This window comes from Microtus oregoni, unplaced genomic scaffold (assembly GCF_018167655.1).
Source record: "Microtus oregoni isolate MIOR12 unplaced genomic scaffold, Mior012 000201F_ref0000476, whole genome shotgun sequence".
Lineage (NCBI taxonomy): Eukaryota > Metazoa > Chordata > Mammalia > Rodentia > Cricetidae > Microtus > Microtus oregoni.
This window is the reverse complement of record NW_024544860.1, coordinates 210923-228904: the sequence shown is the minus strand read 5'-3', so window position 1 is coordinate 228904 and position 17982 is coordinate 210923. Positions and strand designations below refer to the sequence as shown.

Below are 17982 nucleotides of genomic sequence, written 5' to 3'. Positions count from 1 at the left end.
CTTTTTGTTGAGGCATGGATTTCTGCTTATGTGTTCATTTTGCTTAATTGTTCTGTTTAAAATTTTTTGCCATGTTTTACTTTGGTTTAATTTTTCTTATTTTAAACCTTATCTGTGTGAAATAAGGAATTTTCTATAATACTTCTATAGATGTATACAGTGACCTGGGATTATTTTCATCTGCTCTGTGACATTACAGCTTCCCTTTGTGTCTGCCCCAAAGTCCCCCATTTCAGTTAAGGTTCCAGCTACTGATCCACAGCTCTAGTCACCATTTCTCTGGAACCAGGGGCTTACAGTATGAAACTCATGTCTATTTCTTCTTTAGAGAATGACAAAAGTTGATGTTTTGTGGCTGACTGTGGACTTCTTCAGTTGATCTCCTAACATGCTGGCTAAATAGTTTTCCTATAGAATTGTCCTAGGATTCCCTGTTGAACTCTCTGTAAACAGGAAACATTTCACTGTCATGTCTTGGTTGACTTAGTGTGAAGAAGCAAGAAATCTGATAACAGATGTATAAGTGGATATTCATCAAGGACATTGGAGTACACTCAAGCGTGTGTGTGTGTGTGTGTGTGTGTGTGTGTTTGCTGTGGTGGTTGTTGTTGTTTGTATGGTTCAGCCACAGGATTGTGCTGGCTTTCAAGACTATGTTTTGTTTTGTCTTTTTTAACAGAAGTAATCTTTTTATTTCCATGTTTTTCAGATTAAGTTTTCTGAGTTGGTTGCTTTGAGAGGATTAGTCAAAGAGAACAAATCCCATATCCTCATCTGATTCCTTCAACTCTTCCTTGGCTTCAGCCTTGGCTGGGTCTGCAGCAGCAGCAGCAGAAGCAACAGTGGTGGCAGAAGCTGCAGGGGCAGCAGCCACAAATTCAGATGGATCAGCCAAGAAGTCCTTGACCTTTTCAGCAAGTGGGAAGGTGTACTTGGTCTCCACAGACAGAGCCAGATCCCGCTTGTACCCATGGATGCTAGAGTGTGACACTGAAGCAATAGCTGGGTCTGCAGACAAACACTGGCAACATTTCGGACACCCTCTAGAAAGCAAGAGTGCAGAGTCTGCTCTGTGATGTCAGGAACTTCTGGGTTGTAAATACATTGTCAAACATTGTCAAACACCTGCTGGATGATCAGCACAAAGGAGAAGGGGGAGATTTCAGCATGTTCAGCAGGGTGGCTTCACTGGCTCCTACTTTGTCTCTAGTTTTTATCAGATGCACATCACTCAGAATTTTAATGGTGCCCCTGGAGATTTTAGTAGTGATGCCTAAAGCCTGGAAAAAAAGAGGTCTTCTTGGGCCCCAGACCAGTGTTCTGGGCTGGCACAGTGGCCTCACATAGGGCGATGGCACCAGCACAGGCAACAGCTGCCACTTTGTTGGCCAGCAGCATGTCCCTAATCTCAGTGAGATTCTCCTACAAAACCCACATTCCCCCAGATATGAGGCAGCAGTTTCTCTAGAGCTGGGTGGTTCTCCAGATGCCCCCGGATGGCCTTCTGCATCATGGTGTTCTTGCCCATCAGCACCACAGTCTTCCTTCATGGGGACATATGGTCTGCTGCATCTGCTTGGAGCCCACATTGTCTGCTCCTACAGTAAAGCATTTTGGATAATCATTCGAAAGCTGGATGATCTTAACCTACCCCTGGACCCAGCAATACCACTCTTGGGAAAATACCCAAGAGAGGCCCTATCATACAACAAAAGTATATGCTCAACTATGTTCATAGCAGCATTGTTTGTAATAGCCAGAACCTGGAAACAACCTAGATGCCCTTCAATGGAAGAATGGATGAAGAAAGTATGGAATATATACATATTAGAGTACTACTCAGCAGTAAAAAACAAGGACTTCTTGAATTTTGCATACAAATGGATGGAAATAGAAAACACTATCCTGAATGAGGTAATCCAGACCCAAAAAAAGAAACATAGGATGTACTCACTCATATTTGGTTTCTAGCCATAAATAAAGGACATTGAGCCTATAATTCGCGATCCTAGAGAAGCTAAAGAAGAAGGTGAATTCAAAGACAAACATATACGCATCCTCCTGAATATTAACCTTCCTCAGGTGGTGAAAGAAGACAGAGACCCACATTGGAGCACCGGACTAAAATCTCAAGGTCCAAATCAGGAGCAGAAGGAAAGAGAGCACGAACAAGGAACTCAGGACCACAAGGGGGTGCACCCACACACTGAGACAATGGGGATGTTCTATCAGGAACCCACTAAGGCCTGCTGGCCTGGGTCTGAAAAGGCATGGGATAAAACCGGACTTGCTGAACATAGCGGACAATGAGGACTACTGAGAACTCAAGAACAATGGCAATGGGTTTTTGATCCTACTGCATGTACTGGCTTTGGGGGAGCCTAGGCAGTTTGGATGCTCACCTTACTAGACCTGGATGGAGGTGGGTGGTCCTTGGAATCCCACACGTCAGGGAACCCTGATTGCTCTTCGAGCTGATGAGGAAGGGGGACTTGATCGGGGGAGGGGGAGGGACATGGGAGGCGGTGGCGGGGAGGAGGCAGAAATCTTTAATAAATAAATTAATTAATTAATTAAAAAAAAAAGCTGGATGATCTTAAGGAAGTAGTTCAACTTCCAGGTGGTCCTGTCTTCCCTGGGCATCATGGTAGTGTATCAGGGATTGCCATGCAGGGTTTAAAGACGATGTCACTCTAACAAGGATGCCTGGCAAGCTCAAGACTCTGTTTGTAATGATCTTTCCTTGTGTCTTTTTGATTCTTCTCGAGGAGCAGTGGTCTCCATTATATTGAAAGACCTGTCATGCACTATGTTGGTCCTGAGATGTCCTTGCTAACTGAAGTTGTGTTTCTCTTTTCATCTTATATCTAAATTGATCACTTGCATGTTTTGTAACATCTGGAATTGATCCTCACATCCAGGGTAAAATAGCTGGAAGGCAGCAAGTGGTATATAGGCTTAATAACATCTTAGCAATGCTAGTGTCTCTTTTATGATCCAAGCACTCTCTTGCTTACAGGATTGTCAACTCTCTAGAGTCAGTGCACATCACACACACACACACACTCAGGGTTCCCTAGATCCTACTTGTCCTTCTTTCATACTTCATGTCTTGTCTCACATTTCAAGAATTTGAATCTTCTCTCTGGGTGACACGTATCAAGGGTTTGTCAGACTTCATCCTTTCAAATCACCAGATCTTTGTTTTGATCTTTGTTTTGATCTTTGTTTTTTTTTTTTTGTTTTTTTGTTTTGTTTTGTTTTTTTTTTTTTTTTTTTTTTTGGTCCTTGTTTCAAACTCTAAGGGACCACTTATTTCATCTCTGACCTTTCTTATGCTTTCTCATAATTGCTTTGGGGTTTGGGTTGGCATTATTTTCTTTTCAACCTCTGACTCTAAGATGTATCATTAGGAGGTTTGAAGTAGCTATTATTTGCATGATGTAGACATTGAGAGTCATAAACTTCTCTTCTAGACCTGCTTTTGTCTTTTTCCTTCTAGCATCTTGTGGTGGTCCCATCCCCCACCTGTCACAGTGAGGACATGCAGGAAGAATTTCAGTGTAAAAATCTCTGTGATGGAAAAGTATCAACACCATACAGAGGGAAAGAATAAATAAGTAACAAGAGCTCCTGTACACCATCCAGCTGTCCAGATTTAAACAAGGGCTAGATATAAGCTGTCCATGTTTTTCTGATCCATGGTTTTATTCTGAGGAGACAGAGAATAAAAGCTCATCTGATAGTGATCATGACAGTGAGACAGATGAGGACTGCCTCTCCTGCCTGGAGGATTCTGACTCAGACATATAGAATGATGGTGGGGATGCTGAGATCCAGAAGACCAAGAGTGAAACATCAGAGAATCACCTCTCCTGCATGGGGGATTCTGATTCAGAATTACTGGATGACAGTGGGGAGGATGAAATCCAGGAGATGGGCAGCATCATCATGCTCATCCATCACCCCTCAATGTGCTGTTTGTCCTGGAAAACAAGTGTCACCCCATCCTAGGACCACAAGATGATGTTGCGGTTACCAAGACGATCAGCACGTCTAGAGACCTGAATGAATTTTCTCTGGAGTCCAAGAAGCTCTCATATGACACTATCAACACCATGGATGCTCCCCAAGTAGCTAGAGCACGGACCATAAAGACACTGTGGGCCCTCACCCCAGCCAGAGCGCAGACCTTGAAGACACCATTGGCGCTTGCCAGAGCCAGAGGGCAGAATGTAAAGATACTGGGCACTCACCCTAGCCTGAGCATGGACCATGTAGACACCATGGGTGCTCTCCCATGCCAGAGCACAAACTGCAAAGACACCATGGATAACTACTCCTGGAGTGTGGACCATGAAGACAATGTGCATGTCCCTAAGTGACAGAACACTGACTATCAAAACATCAAGATAACCACCTTTGAAGAGTAGCCATCCACCACTAGTGAGGGAAAGCCCCAGGAGGCAGCCGTATCTTCCAAGAAGAAGCAGAGAAGACATCTTAAAGAGGTAAGGAGGCAAATCCATCATCTGTGCTGCTGTTTCTCCTGCTGCATCCTAACCCCAAAGGAAGGAGACTCAACCCCAGGTGAGAGATGGGGAAACATGGGAAATGGAGTCCCAGTGAGGCTGGGTAGGCACACCCAGAGACTTGTCCTTGTGTACTTGATCTTTGTTTTTGCCACCGATATGCTGCACCATTTATAGGACACCAACCCTAGTCTGTGACCCTAGAAGGAGCTTTTCCACTCTACCCTGTAGCGAACTGCGTGGAGTCACACCTGATGAAGATGTATAATCAATTCCTGAGACGGCTAAGGCCTGACCTATGCTATGACCACGCAATGATTATCAGCTGCCTGCAAATGCGTGGACCTATGGGCAGTGCCCACCTGGCAGTTCGGGGTTGGCAGCCCATGCCTACTTAAGGGCTGGGAGAGGTTTGCCCGAGGAGAGAGGAAGGAAAGAGGGGAGAGAGAGAAAATGAATAAGGTCCTGGAATAAACTGCAGTGAAAAGAGCTTTGGTGTGTCGTGCGCCATCCTTGCTGGACGAGGTGGGGCGTGACACTACCCCTTTAAGTGGATTCTGAGAAAGTTGAGCCTGAAACAGACAAACAAAGGATGCAACAAAAGGCCATGGAGGAAAGAAGAGGGGTTTGGGCTTGGGGAAAGGTGATCAGGATAGTCAAGAGAAATCATATAGAATGCTATGGGAGAGCAGACTAGCCCAGTGGTGAGTCCTGATGATGTCAGAGTCACTAACAGAGTCCTTTGCTTGTGTCTCCTTTCAAGGTCTGAACAATAGGCCTAGGGGCATGTTCTTAAACCATGGGTCTCATTATGCCCTGGTGTGACCCACCAGCCACAAGAGGAAGCCAGGCCAGAACTTTAAATATAATGTTCCCTGTGAGACACCTCCAGCAACATGGGCACAAGTGCTCTAGCCCTCTTCTCCCTGCAATGGAAGCTGTTAGCTCCCTCAAGGTAAGCTCATTCTTGGCCCAGCACTATGGCTGGACAGAGAAGTCAGACACATGGCCACCCCATCTTAAAGAGCCAGGCATCCAACTTCTGCAATCCACATTATACAACTTCATGTTCCACACAACATGGAGTCTTCACCAAGTCATTCCCTAGTTTTAAAGATCCTTATCAATGACCAGCTATAAAGAAGTTCATGTACTGTGCAGGCCCAGGAGTTAAAGGGGCACAGTGTAGAGAGGAGAGGGGTATGTGGGACAAGGCAAGAGAGAAGAAAATCAATAAGAGATTGAGGAGGACAGGGCATGACCCTGGGGAAGGGGAGGAGAGTCTGCCCATAAGAAATTCCAGTTCCAGCCAGGCAGCTGGAGATGAGAAGAAAGAGATGAGCATGTAGGGCAGAGACAGGGATCTTGGGTGGGCTGATCGGGAGAAACTCTCTGAAGAAGAGATATATGAGGTACAGGACAGGGGTTCCAGGAGCAGAGGAGCACTCCTTCCTGGGGGGGTTCAAGCCAACCCCTTCCCAGAAGCCTCCTTCTCCTTCTGCTCTAACCAACCTCAGGCTGATCTGGAAGCATCTGTGTCCTTTTCTTCACAGCCTCCTGCCACCAGGGCCCATGCTGCCCTTGCCATGTTCCAGAAATTTAGAAACTGGTAGTATTTTTATCCCAGTGAATGAATCCTTCTCTTTGATTGGCTAAAATTACAGAACTTTTCTGGCTACTGTGAAAAGGTAACTAGGACTTCAGAGGGCTGTGGAGCATCACTGCTAGATAAGGTTAGCATCTTTGGACTGCTTTGTGTTCAGTGATGACATCCGAGGTCTAGATTGGGGAAACATTCACTGTTGTGGAGCTATGAGGTGTCAGCCAGTGTTATTGTGTACATTCTTGCTGAGTGAGGTGTCTGCAGAATCCTCATAGTCTCCATGCAGGTTGTGAACAGCTCTCTATGTCAGTGAGGGCTTCCCAGCTGACAGGGAATCCATGGTTCTTGTCGGAAGTGGTTATTTGGATCAGTGGTTCTCAATATTCCTAATGCTGCAACCTTTTAATACAGTTCCTTATGTTGTGAAGATCCCCTTTGCTCCTGCTTCATAAGTATGTTTGTGTCTGTTATGAGTCATAATGAACATGTCTGTGTTTTCTGATGATCTTAGGTGAGCCTGTGAAAGGCTCATGTGACCCCCAAAGAGTCTGAGACCCACAGGTTGAAAAGCACTGATTTAGATGAATTAGTTTGATTTTCTGAGTGTCTCTGTGTGGAAGATGAGTTTCTGAAGCCTGGTGTTGATGGAATCCATCAATGAATTGGGCTTTCTTATGTCTGCTGAGAATGCTGGCATTGGTCTTTCTGAATGTGGGTGTTGTGTCTGCTTAGCAAATTGCAATATACTTCCTTGGCCACCACTGAGGACAGCTTGCACACACAAGTCTCTATGGCAGCCTACAATGCCAAACTCTACTGGTGTTGATGGTGCAGTGGAGGGCTTAACAGTTGTCTACCTGTGTCATGAATCATTTGCCAGATACCCTAGGGCCTTTGAGATAGAAACTTGATGCAGACAGATATCTCTTCTAGCATTCATTTACTGAATTTGTCCATTCCTGCTGTTTCTACTCTATTGCCTTGACAAATCACTGTGGCCAAGGCCATCATGGGTGAAAGCATGTTATTTAGGGGTCCCAGTTACAGATGGGGGACAGCACATGACCATCCTGATAGGAATCTAGCAACAAGTCATGGCATTGAAGCTGGAGGTGATAGCTGACACTGATTCTCAAGCAAGAGGAGGGGGGAGGGAGATTACTTGGAATGGGTTTGGTTTTAGAAACCTTAAAGCTCTGTGGCCCCCTGATGGGGGAGAGTCTTCTGTTTTGTGTTAATTTCATTGGTTAAATAAAGAGACTGCCTTGGTCCTTTAATAGGACAGAAAATTAGGTAGGTGGAGTAGACTGAACAGAATTTTGGGAGAAAGAAAGCGGAATCAGGCAGTCGCCATGATTCTCCCACCTGACACAGACACAGGTTAAGATCTTTCCTGGTAAGCCACACCTCGTGAGGCTACACAGATTATTAAAAATGAGTTAATTGAGATGTGAGAGTTAGCCAATAAGAGGCTGGAACTAATGGGCCAGGCAGTGTTTAAAAGAATACAGTTTCCATGTAATTATTTCGGGTGTAAAGCTATCCCGGTGGAGGGATACAGCCCACAGCTCCTCACTACAGCCCCCTACTGGCACCTTCTGTTTCATATGCAAATATGTTCATGCATGGGGTCCATTCTCATTCAAACTAAGCCACATATTAACTAGGATAAGTAGAGGAAACTCTTGGGTAGTATCTCCTGAGCTCTGACTGTTGATGTCCCTACCCTTCTGCTCTCCTTGCATTTTCAGAGAGCAGATGGCACCACTGTTTCTCTTGAAAATTGCAAACCTGAACTTCCATAAAGATGTCTGGAAGACAGAAGAGACCCTTGTACTCCAATTTTATCTACAAAGAAGTTTCTTTTGTGGAGCCCCTCACCTAGAAGAGCACTGTTTGGCTCTCTGCACCCAGTTGGATATTTGATATCACCTCACAAGATCAGAATAAGCTAGATAGTCTCAGAAAAAGAACAAGTAACAGGCACACCTCTCAATTCTCATTGGGAGACAGAACACACAAAACCATCAGTGGTCTGCCTTATGTGACAATGGAAGTCTGACCACAGTGGCAACCTGTCAACCAAGCCATGCCACAGCCTCTGTGCCAACTTGCTGAAAGACGTGGGACATTCAACTTTAGTGTCTTCCAACCCCTGACTATAATAGACACAGCAGTCAATGTGACCATAAGTCCTGGACCAGCGCAGGACACGATGTAATTTAGGAAGTGCCCCGTCAATCAGCTCCTCTTGTTGAGAAAGCCATCTAAACAAGCAAAGGGTGATTTTCAAAGCTTTCTCATGAGGCCTTGGAAAGCAGGGGGAATAGCAAACTGTGTGACTCTAACATCATGATCTGTTTCCTGTCATGGTGAAGCTGAATGGGAGGCAAGTGGGCAGGTGGCCAGAGAATTCAGGCTGAGCACCATGGAAGGTTAGACTGTGACACACATGTCTGGTTAGCTCTCCTCAAGCAAAGGTTGTCTAGCCAGGGACAATGTGAAAGAAACCTGTTTCTAATAGACAAGGTCATAGAATCCTTGAGGGACACCCTCCAATAAAGCCAGGCCACTTCCTTTCAAAGACTTGAAGGCACCAGCCTCATCTGCCCTACTGTCTTACCTCAGAAAAGCATGTGGTTACTTCTCTGCCCCTTTCAGACAGCAAATCCACACTGCTCATCTTCACACAAGTCAAGAAACAATGATTTTTTGTTTTTGGCCAAACTTCCTGACTCCCCAGGCTGCTCACCATGGCAGGAAATGGATAATAACCTTTGCAGGCACTCATGAACACATTCAACCATGAACTTTTCTTGCTTCCCATAGAGAGCTACAACAGGGGATCAACCACCACACAGGGTCAATTGTTCATTTGTTCTGTTGACGATAGCTCCTGAGAGATATCATAAGATGAGAATGTAACCATCAAATTGCCCTCCTAGTGACAGGAATGATTTACTCCACCAAGTGGTTGGTCTTCAAACATGAAAGCATGAACTCAGAACCAGCTGCCACATAAAAGCCTTGCATGCCAGTGTGAGGATATCATCCTACCTCTATAGAAATGGAAGGGAGAAGTCCCCTTTTCATCCTTGTACAGATCGTCTAGAGTTCTTGACAATTTACCAGTTCAAGGAGAATGTCTCAGGAAGCAAAGTAAGTGTGACACTTGAGAACCCCTCCTACTCACACAGGAGTGAACACTGGCAGTGCTCCAGAAGACACATATGAGCCCAGACACACACAACAGCTGGGAGTCATGAAGAAAAGGGAAGAGAGTCAGATCCCGGTAGCAGCTGCAATGGCTCAGTTCTTCTCTAGCTCTCCCTGTCTCCCTTTCACTTCCGGAAACATGGCCTCTGGTGTGGCTGTCTCTAATGGTGTCATCAAGGTGTTCAATGACATGAAAGTGCACAAGTCTTCAACACCAGAAGAAGTGAAGAAACGCAAGAAGGCGGTGCTCTTCTGCCTGAGTGAGGACAAGAAGAACCTCATCCTGGAGGAGGGCAAGGAGATCCTGGTAGGAGATGTGGGGCAGACTGTGGACGATCCCTACACCACTTTTGTCAAGATGCTGACAGACAAGGACTGCCGCTAAGCTCTCTATGATGCCACCTATGAGACCAAGGAGAGCAAGAAGGAGGACCTGGTGTTCCTCTTCTGGGCCACTGAGAGTGCATCCCTTAAGAGCAAAATGATCTACGCCAGCTACAAGGATGCCATCAAGAAGAAGCTGACAGGAATCATGCATCAATTCCAAGCAAACTGTTACGAGGAGGTCAAGGACCACTACACCCTGGCAGAGAAACTAGGTGCCAGTGCTGTCATCTCCCTGGAGGGCAAGCCTTTGTGAGCCACCTCCAGCCCCCTGCCTGGAGCATCTAGCAGCTCCAGACCTGCTCATGGGTGTTTCAGGCTGCCCCTTTCCTGTCAGACGGGGCTGGGGGATCCCAGCAGGGTGAGGGTAATCCCTTCCCCCCAGTTGCCAAATGTCCCCCCATCCCCTGGACCATCCTTCTCCCTCCACCCTGATGGTTTTGGCCTTTCCAAACTGCTTTTGAGCTTCTGATTCCTCTTGGGTTGAAGCAGACCAAGTCACCCAGCTACCCAGTTTTGGTGGAGCCTGAGCTATATTTTTAATGACACCCTTATTCCTCATCCCCCCCATCCCATGCTGCCAGCTTCTAACCACAATAGTGACTCTGTGCTTGTCTGTTTAATTCTGTGTGTAAATGAAATGTGGAAATGATCCTCCCTTGCCAGCTGGTTGCCCTCCCCTTCCCCTTGTTCTCAGCCACTCATGAAAACAGGACCAGTAAGGGACCTTCAATTTAAAAAAAAATTAAAAAAACAATAAAAAGGCTAATTAACAAAAAAAAAAAAAAAAGAAAGAAAAGGGAAGAGAAAAAACATGGGTGAAGGTTTCATCTTTCATAAATGATTGTTCTTATGTTCAGGAACTATTTCTCAACTTGCAATAACTGTGATTTTGTTCACAGCATTCTAGCTAAAAGCTCCTGTGTTTTCAACTTCCTTTTTGTTTCTTCAGATAAGTCTGCTGAAAATCTCGTGTCACTTGAATCTGTGAAGAGCAGCAGGATAACCTGTTGTAAGCTGCCTCTTTGGGACCACAACAGAATGTTAGCTCATAGCTTTGTGTGAAACCCTTTTCCACATTGTCTCAGTACTATGGATCCTATGGCTACTTTTCGCTGGATGTTGACATTATGTTCCACTCTCCAGAGTTGAAACAAAGTTTTCCAAGCCTGACACAGAAATTTCTCTGATTGTTATTTTATTATTATGTATGTTATTAAAGGTTCATTTGATTTTTATCCTGATCCATCTCTTAACGTTGATATAAACCTATGATATCCAGTCCCAAGTAAATTGAAATATTTCAGAATAACTTCTCAGTCAGGATTTTTTAATCCTGTTTGATTTCACCATGGCAGGTATTTTTCAGAACTATTCCACACAAAAGCTTTGGCATTGACTCTTGTAGCAGCCTGTGATTCAGGGCACCTATGTCTTATTGGTAGCTGTGTCTGAAGCACACAGACATGTCATGTCTGCAGCTTGGCTACAGGGACACCTGATGCTTCTTGACTGCATTGGCATAAGTAGTCTAGAAAGTAGCTAGTAAGGTCCTCTGCGCTCAGGGTTGCATGATCCCAGGGCTCTCATTGGTGGGAAGAAACCAGACTGTGTCTGGGATGGCCAAATGAAAAGGAAACATTAAGAGATGTAAAGCTACAACCATATTTGAAAACATTTATAGATCAAGAAAAAAGAGGCTTAAGAAGGTGCCTTCAGTTCAGATGTCCCTGCTTCATCTGTCCAGCCATCAGCACAGATCTGCCTCAGGAAATTCAGAGACACAAAAAGACATCAGAGCAACTAGGGGAAACATGAAAACCAAAGCAAAGGAAGCACACTCAGGAGGCAGAGACAGGAGTATCTTTGTGAGATTAAGATTGGCCTTGTTCACAAAGGGAGTTCCATGATAGCAAGAGCTGTTATACAGAGAAACCCTCTCCTAAAAAAGCAAAGGAAGCTTGAAAAAGTGATGTCCATTCACTGCTTGGTAGGCAAGCATGAGTTCTGACTTCCTGTCTTCCCCCTCTCCATTGACAAACAGGAATGGTGACATATGCTTGGAATCCCACCACTGGCGAGGCAGCCATCTGCTGATTACTCACTGTCAATGCCACCAGCCTAGCAGAATCACTGAGACCTGATGTGAATGAGTGACCTGTGTCACATAAACAAGGTGAATATGAGGTTTCGCTGTGGCTTCCACATGCATATACACTAAAGGAATGTATGTGTACACAGACACGTGTACCCATATACATATACGAAGAATCACAGATACACACACACACACATGGGGGGAGAAAGACAGGAGAGAGATAAAATGGAGAAAGAATTATAAAGAATCAATTGGACTTTTGTGGAGTGATTGGTGTGTCTAAAAGTATTTTGAATTTTGATTCTTTGAGGCGGGGCTAGTGGCCATTCTGAAGTTCAATGAAGGCCCTATGTGTCTCAGAGTGACCTCAAACATCTGCTCATTCTGCCTCTACTACCAACTGCTGACATTACAGATATTGGCTTCCCTCTTCCATCTGTCCCGTGCTACAAATCTATATCAGATACTGTAGCATACTGGAGCAACACTCTCTGACTAAGGTATTTCCTGAAACCATTTTACAAATTTCATAGAGAGGGGTTGGAAATGGAGGTTTCTCTGAACTGTACCATCCAGCATCAGCTTTAAAATAATCCCTAGGCTGGGAGGTGGTGACCCATGCCTTTAATCCCAGCACTCAGGAGGCAGAGGAAGGTGGATATCCATAAGTTCGAGGCCAGTCTGGTCTACAAGAGTTACTTCCAGCATTATGGTGAGAGTTCTGGCCAACAGGCAGAGAACTTCTTTGTTCTTCATCTTGGGTCATCATCTTTTTCAGGGAACAGACAAAGTCACATCAACACAGATGGACAGACACCACTTAACCTCTAGTCTGGTGAATGAGATGTGGACTTCCACATTCTGAAGAACATCCAGTTCATGAGATACACAAAGAATGACATTCATGGCGAACACTGTGACTAAGAAACCGGAACTAGGGATTGTGTTAGGGGGATTCCTCAGTTGGCAGAGTACTTGTCAGACAATAGTGGGACATAGATTTGTGTCCCAGTACCAGCATATAATGTCAGCAGCGCTAGCACACAGTGGTAATCCCTACTCTTGAGATTCTCAGGAAGGAGTCTAAAAGAGCTGATGAGCTCCAGAATCGGGGAGAGATTGGTTCCCAAAAATCACACTGGAAGGCCAATGAGAAGAGAATCATGAAGTAGAATTCTGGTCTCATGAAGTACACCCAGAAATGAAGACATAGGCAACTAGGCAACACACGTGCTCGCACACACACACATGTGCATGTACATACACACAAAACCCAAATTATAATTGGAAAGGTTTCAGGAACTGGTCAGGATGTAACTGTAGGTACAAAACACTATGTCCCAATGGCCAGTTGAGCACAGAATCCATGTTCATACTTGTCACACATAAAATCTACTTAAGTCAGAATCTTCTTTTCATCTGACTAGAGTTTAGGATTCTTGCACTATGAAACAGCTAACTAATAATCATAAACACAGATCTGTACACAGTCAACCAGTTCCAAAAGTAACCAGAAATAATCAATGCATTTGCTCATTGAGGGTCTCTTGCCCTATATTAACCAGGAAATCTTCAGCAAATACAAAGCAACAGGAATCATCTCAGTGGCAACTGAGTGACTGTGGCCCCCTTTCTAGAAGGCCTATCCTGTCCCAATGGGGGTGTCCTGCCAAGCCTTGGGCAGGTGAGGCACATGCATTACTGGCTGTCATGAAGAATTCTGCTGTCATCACCTAACAATGACAAGGTATCCTCGTGTAGTCATGTTTATCCAGTAACTCCCCTAGCCTCAACTTGGAAAAAGCAATTTTGCATGTGGAATATACAAAGTCCTGTGCTTATTTTATGTGAGCCAGATTCAGGAAGGGAACACCACTCATCCTTAGTCCTGTGTTCCCACAACCTTGAGAGCACTGAGAGGAGAGAGCAAGAGTTGTATGACCCATGCGTTTAAAGCACAACCTACATACTCTGAACAGATTGTTTCCAGATGAAACAGAGCCTTATTAAACTATGGCCCTGTATGAACATATCTGTGCATACAGGGGCCATAATCACATAACATGATTTATACTAAACATACATGCCAGGCTCCCTGAGGATGTCCCCCGAGTCCTGAAGTTGGCTGGCTCAGTCCTGCAAAGGAAGCATCTGAGCTGTGGATCCTTACAGCAAGCTCCTCATGTAGAAATCACAGCATGTCAGAGGGTCATGATGTCATCTGCACAGGCTTTGTGCTGTTCTTCACCCTTGTCCTCTGTGTCTCTCTAAACCTTCACCACAGACTAAGGACCAACTCCAGTTTCCATCAGCATCTTCAGAGGAAGGCTCAGGACACTCCTACTCCCTCATGAGGAAATGCTGATGCTAAGACTGGTATTAGTGATTTTGCAGTGCTTGTGTGAGTGTATATGTGTGTGTTTCAGAGAAACAGTCAGGCAGTTTAGCAGGTCATCCAAGCATGCAAAGAATTGCTCCAATATTTGAAGATGAAAAAAGAGTGAGAGCCCATTGTGGTGGCACGTCTTTAATCCCAGTACTGTGGAGGCAGAGGCAGGCTGATCTCAGTGCATTTGAGACCAGCTTGGTGTGCAAAGTGAGTTTTAGGGCAATGAGTATTGTTACACAGAGAAACCCTGTCATGAACAACCAAAAAGAAAAAAAAGAATAAGAGAATTGGAATGGCAAAAGGAAAAGCTATGCCTTATTTTTCTTGTTTGAGTTGGAAATCAGGAAGCAAGCAGGCTTGACTATGATGTAGAAACTGCCACATATAGAGAGGACTCCCTAAGAAGTGTAAGTCCAGTGTCTCATTAATGGGGCAATTATTTTTCCCATGAGTTATTGTGTTTTCAAATGAATCCACTTTTCTGAGTAGAGGCATTCTGGGGAGGGCATTGATGGGCTCAATTACATTAATGTGTAAGGGAGGAGACAAAATAATATGTAAGGATCTAATATTTAAGGCAGATCACATTTCCTAATTCCAGCATAAATTAGAACTCAGCTTCCATTCTTTGGACAGGAGGAAGTAGCTTTGGATTCACAGATCTCACCAAAGCCAAAGTACTTCTACCTTGTCACATGGTACTTTATATCTCAAGGAGGCAATTGTGATGCTGCTTTTGCTAGTGGACCCAGTGAAGCCAGAGCTGACCTGCAATGCCAGGAAAGGGGTTCTCATCAAAACCTTCAAGCTGGCCAGTCAAACACAAGGGAGCAGGACATACTAGAGAACAGGGGAGTTGCTCCAAATACTATTACTATTGGGGTTTAGAAATTATATTTGAGCCCTGCGAGCTCCATGGAACCTGGTCACACATCCTGTGCCAATACTTGGGGACACAAAAGGTAAGTAAGCAGCAGCCCTGTGACCCCGGACCCCACACTCCCTAAGAACTCCAGGTGGGAGAAAAGCTAGGAGCCCCTCTCCAGGTACTTTGATATTCCTAGTCCCCAGCAAGGGTGCTTGCCTGTTAGCCCTCAATCCACCCCAACCCCAACTCATCATTCCCTGTGAGCAATACATCCTGAGCCAATACTTGGTGGACATAAGAGCTGCTAGCAGGGAGCTTTCCTGCTAGCCCTCAATCCACCTGGCCCCCAACCCACTCCCAACCCTGCAAGCTCCGTAGAACCCTGTGACACAACTGGCACCAATCCAGAGTGGACCTAAGAGTCAGCTTCAATACTGACTGGACCTAAGAGAGAGCCACAGCAAAGATTGGACCAAGAAGCCAAGACACTACTGCCCTCATTTGAAAGAAGGGATGGGTAGGCGCCAATGTAAGAATTTCTCCAACATCCTAAAACACAACATAGCAACACCAGAACCCTGTGGAAACAAAACAGGAAGGCTGGATCATCCTAACCCAGAAGATGTAGAAGAAAATGACTTTAAACATAACTTTATGAAAATGATAGAGACCTTTAAAGAAGAAGTGAAAAACTCCCTTAAAGAAATAAAGAAGAAGACAAACAGAAAGCTGGAAGAAATGGATAAATCCCTCAAAGAAAATCAAGAAAAAGCAATCAACCAGGTGAAGGAAACAGTTCAAAACTTGAAGATTGAAATAGATGTAATAGAGAAAACACAAACCAATAAAACTTGGGAAATGGAAAATCTGGATAAACAAACAGGAACCACAGAGACAAGTATAACCAGCAAGAGATAGAAGAAAGAATCTCAGGCACTGAAGATACTATTGAGGAAATAGATTCATTGGACAAAGAAAACACTAAATCCAACAAATTCTTAACACAAAACAGTCAGGAAATCTGGGACACTATGAAAAGACCAAACCTAAAAATAATAGGTATAGAAGAAGAAGAAGAAGAAGAAGAAGAAGAAGAAGAAGAACTCCAGCTCAAAGGCACAGAAAATATATTCAACAAAATTATAGAAGAGAACTTTCCCAACCTACAGAAGGATATCCCTATGAATACAAAAGCTTACAGAATGCCAAATAGACTGGATCAAAAAAAATCCCCTCACCATATAATAATCAAAACACAAAACACAGAACAAAGAATATTAAGAGCTACAAAGGAAAAAGTTCAAGTAACATATAAAGGTAAACCTATCAGAATTACACCTGACTTCTCGATGGAAACCATGAAAGCCAGAAGGTCCTGGATAGATGTGCAGCAGACTCTAAGAGACCATGGATGCAAGCCCAGACTACTATACCAGCAAAGTTTTCATTCATTGTTTTGAAGAAAACAAAATATTCAATGACAAAAACAGATTTAAACAATACGTGTCCACAAAACCCAGCCTTACAGAAAGTACTAGAAGGAAAACCTCAACCCAAGGAAGCTAACTACACCTACAATAACACAGACATCTGATAACCCCCCCCCCACCAGCATAACCCAAAGAAGGGAAACACACAAACACCACCACCGAAAGATAACCGGAGTTAACAACCACTGGTCATTAATAGCGCTTAATATCAATGGTCTCAACTCACCTATGAAAAAACACAGGCTAAGAGCATGGATAAGAAAACAGGATCCAGTTCTTGCAAGATGGCAGGTGAAAAAGGCGAGAAACCTGATACAAAAGAGAAGAAACCTGCAGCCAAGAAGGCTGGCGGTGATGCCCCTGCCGCTGGTGCAGCCAAAAAGGGTGACCCTAAGACTAGAAAGCTCAAGAAGGGGAAGCCCCATTGCAGCCGAAATCCAGTCCTTGTTAGAGGAATTGGCAGGTACTCCCGATCTGCTATGTATTCCAGAAAGGCCATGTACAAAAGGAAATACACAGCTGCAAAAACCAAGGTTGAAAAGAAGAAGAAAAAGGAAAAGGTCCTTGCCACTGTCACAAAACCAGTTGGTGGTGACAAGAATGGTGGTACCCGGGTGGTTAAGCTTCAAAAAATGCCCAGGTATTATCCTACTGAAGATGTGCCTCGGAAGCTGCTGAGCCATGGCAAAAAGCCCTTCAGTCAGCATGTGAGACGCCTGCGCGCCAGCATCACTCCTGGGACTGTCCTCATCATCCTTACCGGGCGCCACAGGGGCAAGAGAGTGGTTTTCCTGAAGCAACTGGGCAGTGGTTTACTGCTTGTGACAGGACCTCTTGCCCGCAACAGAGTTCCTTTGAGAAGAACACATCAGAAGTATGTCATTGCCACCTCTACAAAAGTTGATATCAGCACAGTTAAAATCCCCAAACACCTGACTGATGCTTACTTCAAGAAAAAGCAGCTGCGTAAGCCCAGGCATCAGGAGGGCGAGATCTTTGACACAGAGAAGGAGAAATATGAGATTACAGAGCAGCGCAAGGCTGATCAGAAAGTGGTGGACTCACAGATTCTGCCAAAGATCAAAGCTGTCCCTCAGCTGCAGGGTTACCTGCGCTCTCAGTTCTGTCTGACCAACGGGATGTATCCTCACAAACTGGTTTTCTAAATTGCTGACAACCTAATTAAACAACTTCATGTGTCAAAAAAAAAAAGAAAGAAAGAAAAAGAAAACAGGATCCAACATTCTGCTGTTTACAAGAAACACACCTCAACCTTAAAGACAGACAGTACCTCAGAGTACAGGCTTGGGAAAAGGTTTTCCAATCAAATGGATCTAAGAAACACGTGGGTGTGGCTATCCTAATATCTAAAAAAAATAGATTTTAAACTACAATTAACCAG

The 17982-nt window shown here is 44.5% G+C and overlaps 1 protein-coding gene and 2 pseudogenes across 1 annotated transcript; 2 read left to right on the top strand and 1 right to left on the bottom strand.

The window, feature by feature from the left end:
- Positions 1–742: 742 nt before the first annotated feature.
- Positions 743–2643, bottom strand: LOC121445530 (annotated as a pseudogene).
- Positions 2644–9490: 6847 nt separating this feature from the next.
- Positions 9491–9991, top strand: LOC121445533 (annotated as a pseudogene).
- Positions 9992–16864: 6873 nt separating this feature from the next.
- LOC121445527 (60S ribosomal protein L6-like) lies at positions 16865–17746 on the top strand. The gene has a single exon (XM_041647650.1). The coding sequence runs from the start codon at positions 16865–16867 to the stop codon at positions 17744–17746; it is 882 nt and encodes a 293-aa protein (XP_041503584.1).
- Positions 17747–17982: the final 236 nt, after the last annotated feature.

Coding starts and splice junctions, on each gene's coding strand:
- LOC121445527 (XM_041647650.1), top strand. CDS start 16,865: ATGGCAGGTGAAAAAGGCGAGAAACCTGATACAAAAGAGAAGAAACCT.